Source organism: Pseudophryne corroboree, chromosome 3, assembly GCF_028390025.1.
Source record: "Pseudophryne corroboree isolate aPseCor3 chromosome 3, aPseCor3.hap2, whole genome shotgun sequence".
NCBI classification, from domain to species: domain Eukaryota; kingdom Metazoa; phylum Chordata; class Amphibia; order Anura; family Myobatrachidae; genus Pseudophryne; species Pseudophryne corroboree.
The window spans coordinates 494,326,147-494,339,936 of NC_086446.1; the positions used below are offsets into that span (position 1 = coordinate 494,326,147).

Genomic DNA, 13,790 nt, shown 5'->3' on the forward strand with positions numbered 1-13,790 from the left:
AGAATCTTTCAGTGGGACCTGTTGGACCAATGGTCCGGATCGCATCTTCAGATGCATCGCCTAATAACCCTGTCTCCAAGAACCAGGGTGTCTCTGCTGTGGTGGCTGCAGAGTGCTCATCTTCTAGAGGGCCGCAGATTCGGCATACAGGACTGGGTCCTGGTGACCACGGATGCCAGCCTTCGAGGCTGGGGGGCAGTCACACAGGGAAGAAACTTCCAAGGACTATGGTCGAGTCAGGAGACTTCCCTACACAAGCGTGGTACCCGGAACTTCAAGAGATGATCTCAGAGGACCCATGGCCTCTGCCGCTCAGACAGGACCTGCTGCAGCAGGGGCCCTGTCTGTTCCAAGACTTACCGCGGCTGCGTTTGACGGCATGGCGGTTGAACGCCGGATCCTGAAGGAAAAGGGCATTCCGGAGGAAGTCATTCCTACGCTGATTAAAGCCAGGAAAGATGTAACTACAAAGCATTATCACCGCATATGGCGGAAATATGTTGCTTGGTGTGAGGCCAAAAAGGCCCCAACAGAGGAATTTCAACTAGGTCGATTTCTGCATTTCCTACAAGCAGGAGTGACTATGGGCCTGAAATTAGGCTCCATTAAGGTACAGTTCTCGGCTCTGTCGATTTTCTTCCAGAAAGAACTAGCTTCACTACCTGAAGTTCAGACGTTTGTGAAAGGAGTGCTGCATATTCAGCCCCCGTTTGTGCCTCCAGTGGCACCTTGGGATCTCAACGTGGTGTTGAGTTTCTTAAAATCACATTGGTTTGAGCCACTTAAAACCGTGGATCTAAAATATCTCACGTGGAAAGTGGTCATGTTATTGGCCTTGGCTTCAGCCAGGCGTGTGTCAGAATTGGCAGCTTTGTCATGTAAAAGCCCTTATCTGATTTTCCATGTGGTATCAGCTTTTCACTTGAACCAACCTATTGTGGTGCCTGCGGCTACTAGGGACTTGGAGGATTCCAAGTTACTGGACGTAGTCAGGGCCTTGAAAATTTATGTTTCCAGGACGGCTAGAGTCAGGAAAACTGACTCGCTATTTATCCTGTATGCACCCAACAAACTGGGTGCTCCTGCTTCTAAGCAGACTATTGCTCGCTGGATTTGTAGCACAATTCAGCTGGCGCATTCTGCGGCTGGACTGCCGCATCCTAAATCAGTAAAAGCCCATTCCACAAGGAAGGTGGGCTCATCTTGGGCGGCTGCCCGAGGGGTCTCGGCTTTACAACTTTGCCGAGCTGCTACTTGGTCAGGGGCAAACACGTTTGCAAAATTCTACAAATTTGATACCCTGGCTGAGGAGGACCTTGAGTTCTCTCATTCGATGCTGCAGAGTCATCCGCACTCTCCCGCCCGTTTGGGAGCTTTGGTATAATCCCCATGGTCCTTACGGAGTTCCCAGCATCCACTAGGACGTCAGAGAAAATAAGATTTTACTCACCGGTAAATCTATTTCTCGTAGTCCGTAGTGGATGCTGGGCGCCCATCCCAAGTGCCGATTGTCTGCAATACTTGTACATAGTTATTGTTAACTAAAGGGTTATTGTTGAGCCATCTGTTGAGAGGCTCAGTTGTTTTCATACTGTTAAACTGGGTATAGTATCACGAGTTATACGGTGTGATTGGTGTGGCTGGTAGGAGTCTTACCCGGGATTCAAAATCCTTCCTTATTATGTCCGCTCGTCCTGGCACAGTGTCCTAACTGAGGCTTGGAGGAGGGTCATAGTGGGAGGAGCCAGTGCACACCAGGTGACCTAAAAGCTTTCTTTAGTTGTGCCCAGTCTCCTGCGGAGCCGCTATTCCCCATGGTCCTTACGGAGTTCCCAGCATCCACTACGGACTACGAGAAATAGATTTACCGGTGAGTAAAATCTTATTTTTCATTGCATTTACAGAAATCAAACCATTATGTATATTCCAATATGCCACATACTGGTATTACCACCTCCCCCATTTCCCCATATGACTTAAAAATGGTATGCAAATATATGGTGGGATGTATTCACGTTGCTGGCGGTCGGGATCCCGGCGGTCAGGATACCGACGCTGGAATCCCGACCGCTAGAAATACAGACCGCCGGAATGTGGACTTACAGGGACTATTCCCACTCGTGGGTGTCCACGACAACCATAAAGTGGGAATAGAACCTGTGGCGAGCGCAGCAAGCCCCCGAGCCCGCAAGGGGCTTTGTTGCGCTCGCCCCCCCACTCCCACCGGCATTCTGGCGGCCGGGATCCCGGCGTCAATATGCTGACCGCCGGGATCTCGGCCGCCGGCATAACATAGCCAACCCTATGTGGTTAGTTGCAGCATAAATATTGGGGCACCCACTGAACTGGCTCCTGTGGTTGGCAGTGTAAATCTATAATACATCAGAATTTACTTTACTGTCTCAGCACTTTTTAATACATCCAGTGCAACTTTAATTTAAATAACACAAAGATGTAACCTAAAATGGCACTGTACAATATAAAAAGAATGCAGACTTTGACATGGTCTACTTACTGATATTATACATATAGTATGGATCCTTTATAATGTACAGCAATCAAAGACATGTACTACTGTATATACTGTACTTTATTAAGTAATCTTTTAATATGATTGGTAAAAGTGAATGTCTTAGGCTGTGTTCTGTCACTGTAAATGTGGTCATAGTGGTAATACACAGCTGCTACTGAATGCGCTTTCTGCTGCTGTCAGATTACAGTATAAATTGGCATGTCAGAAACAATGTAAACTCAGGCTGAACATTCCTGTGGATGATCCTTATTGGTATCCATCGAGAGCTACAGGAAACCTGGCTAATGAACGACCGTGTGAAATCCTTGCACTCATTCACTTCCAGCAATACATTTTGTCCAACTTCCCTGTCCCGATTCTGGTGGTCATTCCGAGTTGATCGCTCGCTATCAGTTTTTAGCAGCCGTGCAAACGCTATGCCGCCTCCCACTGGGAGTGTATTTTAGCTTAGCAGAAGTGCGGACGAAAGGATCGCAGAGCAGCAGCAAAGTTTTTGTGTGCAGTTCTAGAGTAGCTCAATACCTACTCAGCGCTTGCGATGACTTCAGACTGTTCAGTTCCTGTTTTAACGTCACAAACTCGCCCTGCATTCGCCCGGCCACGCCTGCGTTTTTCCTGCCATGCCTGCGTTTTTTCTGGCACGCCTGCGTTTTTTCGAACGCTCCCTGAAAACGGTCAGTTGACACCCAGAAATGCCCACTTCATGTCAATCACTCTGTGGCCAGCAGTGCAACTGAAATGCTTCGCTAGACCTTGTGTAAAACGACATAGTTCGTTGTAATAGTACGTCGTGCGTGCGCATTGCGCCGCATACGCATGCGCAGAAGTGCCGTTTTTTTGCCTCACCGCTGCGAACGAATGCAGCTAGCGAACAACTCGGAATGACCCCCCCTGTTTCTTCTCTATCTTCTGCAGATGAGGTGCAGCATGATGTACTATCCTTATCACACTCATCAGGACAAAGCAAGGAATACATGCATAGTGGCACCTTGCAATAGGAAACACTTTTAGATCCGTTTTTTATTCATGTAAAAGGTCCAATTTCCTGCAGCAAAAGGGGTGTGTCAGAGGCAACAGGCTTGGTCACAGCACATTGGTGGCCTGGCTGGATGGATTTGTCCTGATGTTTTGTTCAGGAATGTCTTACAAACTGTTTAGAATACAAAGTGCTATTTAATCTGTCTCTCCTATTGTACAGATCTGTGTAGTATGTTGTACTATAAATAAAGGGTAATATAGACTATTGGTTGCTAAGCAACCTCACATAAGACTAAAAATTCAATAGAAAATGTTTTATGCACGCCAGAAAATGCTCTCCTAGTGGCATTATATATTTTTCACCAAATTCAGTGATCACGCTCTGTGTTTTTGTGAATGATCTGGCATGGATAACATGTCTTTTACATTTTTTATTTTGTTTACAGGACATAAATGAAATGCTGGAACAAGCGAAGGTGATGAATATGTTTTGCCATTTTGCTAACGGAGTTGGAGAACCCAAGTATATGCCGGTCCAGTCTTGGCAGTCATTAAATAAAATCTTGGTGGATGCGCTGGATAGTCACAATGAGGTCAACGCTGCAATGAATCTGGTTCTGTTTGAAGATGCGATGTGTCATATGTAAGGATAGGACACTTTGGGAAGTTGTGATGGGGATTGGGAAATGGTACTTCAATGTCTATTTACTGAAATAACTTGTGACTCAGTGGGTGGTATTTAATTCTTTTCACCCCCTTCTACACCCGTTCTATGTCTGCTGATGGGCGTGGTATAATCATTTCAGCTCTCTACCCCTGAGATAGCGAGGGCTCCCAACCCGCAGCTAAACCTGATTACTATGGGCATGATATGCGCGATAACGTGGATCACTTTAGTAAGGAGATTGGGCGTTATATGTCATTTGAATATCGCCCAGTGAGTGCCATACTTACTAAGAGGCTAGGAAACATTATTCACAAAATGAGCTTGGCTATAATCCCTCCACACAAAATTTGATTAAGGTTATCAGAACTTCTATAGTTGGTTTATTCCTAGCAAGAACTTAATTTTCATGGAAACCTCTAGGCAGACCACATACTGCTCATGTAAGTACAAATGCCAAGGAGAAGGTTATATGCATACCTTTTTGTATACAGTAAGGCTTCCAGTAAACCATGCATATAAAGAAATTATTTGCTGCTATCCAGCAAGTGGCAGGGTGTATACAGTATGTATTTCAGTTGAACTGTAGCCGCACCATCTTTTGATGACACAAAGCAAAGAAAACACATAAATCCTACTCATACTATCACTTAGTTTAAAATAGTCACTCTGCATTATTTCTGCCCACCTTGCCAGGTTAGACTCAAACAGCTGTCAACAAGAAGTGTGCACTGAACGTTGCACATAGTAGGACATGTGCCTGTTTGAGCCAGTTATTCAGGCTTTCAGCACACAATTCCTATTGACAATTGTTTCTACCCAACTAGTGTTTGCATGAGGCAGCAGCAGTTGTATAGTATTGGAAGGAGTTCCAGGACACGGAACATTGGTGGTCATTCCGAATTGATTGCTCGCTAGCAGCTTTTAGCAGCCGTGCAAACGCTAAGCCGCCGCCCTCTGGGAGTGTATTTTAGCTTAGCAGAACTGCGAACGAAAGGATCGCAGAGCGGCTACAAAATAATTTTGTGCAGTTTCAGAGTAGCTTCAGACCTACTCAGCGCTTGCGATCACTTCAGACTATTCAGTTCCAGATTTGACGTCACAAACGCCCTGCGTTCACCCAGCCACGCCTGCGTTAGACCTGGCACGCCTGCGATTTTCCGAACACTCCCAGAAAACAGTCAGTTGACACTTTCAGCTAGCGATCAACTCGGAATGACCCCCATTATTGGACTTCTGCATGCTTGAGCAATTCTTTTTCTTAAGCAAAGTGCTATCAAGCAATTTTATAATCTAGGAAATAATGTAGGCAAACAATGGGGCAGATGTATGAAGCCTGGAGAATTGATAAAACAGTGATAAGTGCAAGGTGAAAACAGACCAGCCAATCAGCTCCAATATGTAAATTGACAGGAGCTGACTGGCTGGTGCGTTATCACCTTGCACTTAACACTGCTTTATCACTTCTCCAAGCTTAATACATCTGCCCCAAAATGGTTTTGCACATTTTTAAGAAGAGTTATTAGCATACAGCACAAGATGGAGTGAGATGTTATTTCCATGTGAAGGTGAGGATAAGGTGTGTATGTCTCCTGGGCTGTCAGCGCTGCCATTTTAATAGAGAGAAGCACAGCAGTAAAAAAGTATTTTCTTTTCTGAACAACTGACCCATCTAGTTGCTGAAATCTCAACTAAATAGGCAGATGCAGAGCAATATGCAGAGTCATCAGTTTAGGATGTGAGACAGAGATATGAGGCCCTATAATTTCCCTAGAGGAGAGGGAAGCAGTCAGAAAAACACTTACTGTGCTCAGAGACACCTTAATATCTCTCCAGCGGTTCCACTCTCACGTAATTGCCAATCTTTACACAAAGCTAATTCTGAGAGCATTGTTGGGTATTGTCTGATGTAATGCAAAGGAGATGACATTGTTACAGTTAACTAGTCACAAATATGACTAAAAAGACACTGCTATATTGATTTTATTCATAATAATAAGACATAACTTTACCATAGCACTATTACTCTTTCATATAGATAAAATAATGCACAGATGCCCGTTATTGTAATCGCAGGTCGGATAAACCTGCTTTGTAGATCTGCAGTTGTTATCTTTGTAGGTTTTCTAACATTGTCTAACACAGCTAGAGTTATTACAGGTTGAGTATCCCATATCCAAATATTCCGAAATTCGGAATATTCCGAAATACGGACTTTTTTGAGTGAGAGTGAAATAATGAAACCTTTGTTTTCTGATGGCTCAATATACACAAACTTTGTTTAATACTCAAAGTTATTAAAAATATTGTATTAAATGACCTTCAGGCTATGTGCATAAGGTGTATATGAAAATAAGAATTTACTCACCGGTAATTCTATTTCTCGTAGTCCGTAGTGGATGCTGGGAACTCCGTAAGGACCATGGGGAATAGACGGGCTCCGCAGGAGACTGGGCACTCTATAGAAAGATTTAGGACTATCTGGTGTGCACTGGCTCCTCCCCCTATGACCCTCCTCCAAGCCTCAGTTAGGAACTGTGCCCGGAAGAGCTGACACAATAAGGAAGGATTTTGAATCCCGGGTAAGACTCATACCAGCCACACCAATCACACGTATAACTCGTGATAGGAACCCCGGTTAACAGTATGATAACAAAAGGAGCCTCTGAACAGATGGCTCACCACAAAAACCCGATGTTTGTAACAATAACTATGTACAGGTATTGCAGACAATCCGCACTTGGGATGGGCGCCCAGCATCCACTACGGACTACAAAAAATAGAATTACCGGTGAGTAAATTCTTATTTTCTCTGACGTCCTAGTGGATGCTGGGAACTCCGTAAGGACCATGGGGATTATACCAAAGCTCCCAAACGGGCGGGAGAGTGCGGATGACTCTGCAGCACCGAATGAGAGAACTCCAGGTCCTCCTCAGCCAGGGTATCAAATTTGTAGAATTTTGCAAACGTGTTTGCCCCTGACCAAGTAGCTGCTCGGCAAAGTTGTAAAGCCGAGACCCCTCAGGCAGCCGCGCAAGATGAGCCCACCTTCCTTGTGGAATGGGCTTTTACAGATTTAGGCTGCGGTAAGCCTACCGCAGAATGCGCCAGCTGAATAGTGCTACAAATCCAGCACGCAATAGACTGCTTAGAAGCAGGAGCACCCAGCTTGGTGGGTGCATACAGGATAAACAGCGAGTCAGTTTTTCTGACTCCAGCTGTCCTGGAAACATAAATTTTCAGGCCCTGACTACGTCCAGCAACTTGGAATCCTCCAAGTCCCTAGTAGCCGCAGGCACCACAATAGGTTGGTTCAAGTGAAAAGCTGAGACCACCTTTGGGAGAAACTGAGGACGAGTCCCCAATTCTGCCCTATCCATATGGAAAATCAGATAAGGGCTTTTACAAGACAAAGCCGCCAATTCTGAAACCCGCCTGGCCGACGCCAGGGCCAACAGCATGACCACTTTCCGCGTGAGATATTTTAAATCCACAGTCTTAAGTGGTTCGAACCAATGTGATTTTAGGAATGCCAAAACCACATTGAGATCCCAAGGTGCCACTGGGGGCACAAAAGGAGGCTGAATATGCAGAACTCCTTTGACAAAAGTCTGAACTTCAGGCAGTGAAGCCAGTTCTTTCTGGAAGAAAATCGACAGAGCCGAAATCTGGACCTTTTTGGACCCCAATTTGAGGTCCAACGTCACCCCTGCTTGCAGGAAGTGCAGGAATCGACCCAGTTGAAATTCCTCCGTCGGGGCCTTCATGGCCTCACACCAAGCAACATATTTCCGCCAAATGCGGTGATAATGTCTTGCGGTGACATCCTTCCTGGCTTTGATCAGGGTAGGGATGACTTCCTCCGGAATACCCTTTTCCTTCAGGATCCGGTGTTCAACCGCCATGCCGTCAAACGCAGCCGCAGTAAGTCTTGGAACAGACAGGGTCCCTGCTGCAGCAGGTCTTGTCTGAGCGGCAGAGGCCAAGGGTCCTCTGCAAGCATCTCTTGAAAGCTCTTCTTGGCCAATCCGGAACCACGAGTATGGTTTTCACTCCTTGCCTTCTTATTATTCTCAGTACCTTTGGTATGAGAGGTAGAGGAGGAAACACATAAACCGACTGGTACACCCATGGTGTCACTAGAGCGTCCACCGCTATCGCCTGAGGGTCTCTTGACCGGGCGCAATATCTTTTCAACTTCTTGTTGAGGCGGGACGCCATCATGTCTACCTGTGGTTTTTCCCACCGGTTGACCAGCATTTGGAAGACTTCTGGATGAAGTCCCCATTCTCCCGGGTGGAGGTCGTGCCTGCTGAGGAAGTCTGCTTCCCAGTTGTCCACTCCCGGAATAAACACTGCTGTCAGTGCTAACACATGATTCTCTGCCCATCTGAGAATCCTTGTGGCTTCCGCCATAGCCATCCTGCTTCTCGTGCCGCCCTGTCTGTTTACATGGGCGACCGCCGTGATGTCTGACTGGATCAGTAACGGCTGGTTTTGAAGCAGGGGTCTTGCCTGGCTTAGGGCATTGAAAATGGCCCTTAGCTCCAGGATATTTATGTGAAGAGAAATCTCCTGATTTGACCACAGTCCTTGGAAATTTCTTCCCTTTGTGACTGCCCCCCAGCCCCGAAGGCTGGCATCCGTGGTCACCAGGACCCAGTCCTGTATTCCGAATCTGCGGCCCTCTAGTAGATGAGCCCTCTGCAGCCACCACAGCAGCGACACCCTGGTTCTGGACGATAGGGTTATCCGCTGTTGCATCTGGAGATGGGACCCGGACCATTTGTCCAACAGGTCCCCCTGGAACGTCCTTGCGTGGAACCTTCCGAATGGAATTGCTTCGTATGAAGCTACCATTTTTCCCAGGACTCGTGTGCATTGATGTACCGACACCTTTCCTGGTTTTAGGATGTCTCTGACCAGAGATGACAATTCCTCGGCTTTTTCCAGTGGAAGAAACACTCTTTTCTGGTCTGTGTCCAGAATCATTCCCAGGAACAGAAGACGTGTCGTCGGGACCAGCTGTGACTTTGGAATATTGAGAATCCAGCCGTGCTGTTGTAGCACTTCCCGAGAAAGTGCCACCCCCACTATCGACTGTTCTTTGGACCTCGCCTTTATCAGGAGATCGTCCAAGTACGGGATAATTAAAACTCCCTTCTTGCGAAGGAGTATCATCATTTCGGCCGTTACCTTGGTAAAGACCCTCGGTGCCGTGGATAACCCAAACGGCAGCGTCTGGAACTGATAATGACAGTCTTGTACCACAAATCTGAGGTACTCCTGGTGCGGAGGGTAAATGGGGACATGCAGGTACGCATCCTTGATGTCCAGGGAGACCATGTAATCCCCCTCCTCCAGGCTCGCAATAACCGCCCTGAGCGATTCCATCTTGAACTTGAACCTTTTGATATAAGTGTTCAAGTCTTTTAAATTTAAGATGGGTCTCACCGAACCGTCCGGTTTCGGTACCACAAACATTGTGGAGTAGTAACCCTTTCCTTGCTGAAGGAGGGGTACCTTGACAATCACTTTCTGTGAATACAGTTTTTGAATAGCCACCAACACTGCCTCCCTGGCAGAGGGAGTTGTCGGCAAGGCAGATTTTAGGAAACGGCGGGGGGGAGACGTCTCGAATTCCAGCCTGTACCCCTGAGATACTACTTGAAGGACCCAGGGATCCACTTGTGAGAGAACCCACTGTGTGCTGAAAAACCTGAGACGTGCCCCCACCGTTCCCGGTTCCGCCTGAGCAGCCCCAGCGTCATGCTGTGGACTTACCGGACGCAGGGGAGGACTTCTGCTCCTGGGAACTAGCTGTGTGCTGCAGCTTTTTCCCCCTTCCTCTGCCCCTCGGCAGAAAGGATGAGCCTCTAGCCCTCTTATTTTTCTGCGGCCGAAAGGACTGTACCTGATAATATGGTGCTTTCTTTTGCTGTGGGGTAGCCTGTGGCAAAAAAGTCGATTTCCCAGCAGTAGCTGTGGAAACGAGGTCTGAAAGACCTTCCCCAAAAAGTTCCACCCCTTTATAGGGTAAAACTTCCATGTGCCGCTTGGAGTCGGCATCACCTGACCATTGCCTAGTCCATAACCCCCGTCTGGCAGCAATGGACATAGCGCTTATTTTTGATGCCAGCCGGCAGATATCCCTCTGTGCATCACGCATGTATAAGACCGCGTCTTTTATATGGTCAATCGTTAGCAAAATATTGTCCCTATCCATGGTATCAATGTTTTCCGACAGGGAGTCTGACCACGCAGCTGCAGCACTGCACATCCAAGCTGATGCAATAGCGGGTCTCAATATAATGCCAGTGTGTGTGTATATAGCTTTTAGGGTACTTTCCTGCTTTCTATCAGCAGGTTCTTTTAGGGCGGCCGTATCCGGATATGGTAGTGCCACCTTCTTTGATAAGCGTGTCAGCGCTTTATCTACCCTAGGGGGTGTTTCCCAGCGTGACCTATCCTCTGGCGGGAAAGGGTACGCAGCCATTAACCGTTTAGAAATGATCAATTTCTTATCTGGGGAAGTCCACGCTTCCTCACACACCTCATTTAATTCGTCAGATGCAGGAAAAACTACTGGTAGTTTTTTCTCACCAAACATAATACCCTTTTTTGTGGTACCAGGGGTATCATCAGAAATGTATAAAACATTTTTCATTGCCTCAATCATGTAACGGGTGGATCTATTGGAGGGTACACTCGTCTCATCATCGTCGACACTGGATTCGGTATCCGTGTCGACATCTGTATCTGTCATCTGAGGTAGCGGGCGTTTTATAGCCCCTGATGACATTTGAGACGCTTGGACAGGCACAAGCTGAGTAGCCGGCTGTCCTATGTCGTCAAACCTTTTATGTAAGGAGTTGACACTGTCACGTAATTCCTTCCATAAGTCCATCCACACTGGTGTCGACCCTGCAGGGGGTGACATCACATTCACAGGCATTTGCTCCGCCTCCACATCATTATCCTCATCATACATGTCGACACAGCAGTACCGACACCCATCAGACACACAGGGAATGCTCTTACAGAGGACAGGACCCCACAAAGCCCTTTGGGGAGACAGAGGGAGAGTATGCCAGCACACACCAGGGCGCTATATAACACAGGGATATCACCTATACAGAGTGTTTTCCCTTATAGCTGCCTATATAATATATATATATATATATATATACTGCGCCTAAATTGTGCCCCCCCTCTCTTTTTTACCCTTTCTGTAGTGCAGGACTGCAGGGGAGAGCCAGGGAGCTTCCTTCCAGCGGAGCTGTGAGGGAAAAATGGCGCCAGTGTGCTGAGGGAGATGGCTCCGCCCCTTTTTCGACGGGCTTTCTCCCGCTATTTTATCGTTTCTGGCAGGGGTTAATATACACCTATATAGCCCCTGGGGCTATATATGGTGTTAGTTTTGCCAGCCAAGGTGTTAATATTGCTGCTCAGGGCGCCCCCCCCAGCGCCCTGCACCCATCAGTGACCGCAGTGTGTGGTGTGCATGAGGAGCAATGGCGCACAGCTGCAGTGCTGTGCGCTACCTTGGAGAAGACAGAAGTCTTCAGCCGCCGATTTTCCGGACCACCTTCTTGCTTCTGGCTCTGTAAGGGGGACGGCGGCGCGGCACCGGGAACGGACGATGAGGTCGGGTCCTGTGTTCGATCCCTCTGGAGCTAATGGTGTCCAGTAGCCTAAGAAGCCCAAGCTACCACCAGTTAGGTAGGTTCGCTTCTTCTCCCCTTAGTCCCTCGCTGCAGTGAGCCTGTTGCCAGCAGGTCTCACTGTAAAATAAAAAACCTAATTATATACTTTCTTTTTAGAAGCTCAGGAGAGCCCCTAGTGTGCATCCAGCTCGGCTGGGCACAGAAATCTAACTGAGGCTTGGAGGAGGGTCATAGGGGGAGGAGCCAGTGCACACCAGATAGTCCTAAATCTTTCTATAGAGTGCCCAGCCTCCTGCGGAGCCCGTCTATTCCCCATGGTCCTTACGGAGTTCCCAGCATCCACTAGGACGTCAGAGAAACATAAATGAATTGTGTGAATGTAGACACACTTTGTTTAATGCACAAAGTTATAAAAAATATTGGCTAAAATTACCTTCAGGCTGTGTGTATAAGGTGTATATGTAACATAAATGCATTCTGTGCTTAGATTTAGGTCCCATCACCATGATATCTCATTATGGTATGCAATTATTCCAAAATACGGAAAAATCCCATATCCAAAATTCCTCTGGTCCCAAGCATTTTGGATAAGGTATACTCAACCTGTATTCTCTCCATGACTATGCTTTAACGAAATACAAGGCAACCTGTTCCTCAGCTGTGGTGGGACTATATGTTCCAGTATGCCCTGCCAACAAGCTAGGGAGAGTGTGTCGCATGTTAAGGATGTCTCCTCATACACCAATCCTTTTTGCGCCATACGATGCGTGACGCCTGGTGTGACGTAGATGCTCTGCCACGGATAATAATTCCTGTGCTAGCATACTTTTTTTGTTTTTTCAAACCTTTGCATCTGTATTCACTAGTAGGGGTTAAGTCTGAGTTGCATGCTGCTGCATCCGCTTTGGCATCATTGCCGTAGTCATGTCTGTGACTATGTGCTAATGCTAGTATCAGCCCCTTCCCTGGCATACAGCCATGCCTCTGCTGATTGTCCAAAGATATAGACACCACTTTGAGCGTCCTTAGATGCCTGAATACTGCTAGGTGCTTCTCAAGACGCAACTATTGGTCGCACCGTGGAGTTGCACCAGCCCCATACTCGTCAGAGTATGGCCTCCAGCGTGAGCTATTAAGTGTCTTAGGGCCTGATGGTTTGCATACAACTCCAATGATGAGAGATCTGCATTTGCGCATATGCTGCACTATGCATGTGCCGATCTCTTTCCAGTGCCCCCAAGCCGTAGTATGATTGACATGTTGTGGCCATTCGGAGGTGGGACGGGGGCAGCAACAGTGAGCGTTTAACAAAATGGGGGCATATCAAGTATCTTCATCTTCTAATGCAGATTTCCTAGCTCCAACTGCATGAAAACATCTGCCATCCTACATAGCCTGAGGGTTACGTAGAGGGCCAGTGTTTTTGCAGATGATCCGATGCTGCATCCACAGAGCAGCAGCAGATCACAGAAGCCAGTAGTATTCTTCACATTTTCCGTAGTGGCTGTGACGACTGTCGCAGCTGCTACTGCATCATGAATCAGGCCCTTAATTCTCAATCACTTCAATGACTGACCTCCAACTTTCTCATTATACATCCATAAGATGGACCATCTACATACATTTGCTTAGCCACCTCCCTGTCATGTCCCAAGAATGCCAAATGCAATTTGAAGACATTTCTGTGAGTGTGCATTTTCATGGCAACTGCAACTGTGCATTTGGACTCTGTTTACATGCACAGTGCAGCATAAATGCATGTGCAGTAGAAAATAATTGCTTAGTTGCATCTGACATCAACAGTGTATGTGACTCAGAATCACACCCATAGTGCAATAATGATGCGTGGTGTGGGTCACTCGTATTGGAGCTCTGTCTTTGGCCTTTTTTGTACCAACGTTGAGTTTTTACTGTACTCCTGAATTTTACATCTTAACTCACTGTTAG

The 13,790-nt window shown here is 47.0% G+C and overlaps 1 protein-coding gene across 7 annotated transcripts in view; it reads left to right on the forward strand.

Annotated features, from left to right (window-relative positions):
• Positions 1–13,790, forward strand: part of DNAH9 (dynein axonemal heavy chain 9) — a 1,014,643-nt gene that overhangs the window by 645,692 nt on the left and 355,161 nt on the right. For all 7 annotated transcript variants that reach the window (XM_063960955.1, XM_063960958.1, XM_063960957.1 and 4 more), the window contains one exon: positions 3,958–4,154. In XM_063960955.1, the coding sequence (XP_063817025.1) occupies positions 3,958–4,154 (197 nt within the window). The remainder of the gene's footprint in view (positions 1–3,957; positions 4,155–13,790) is intronic.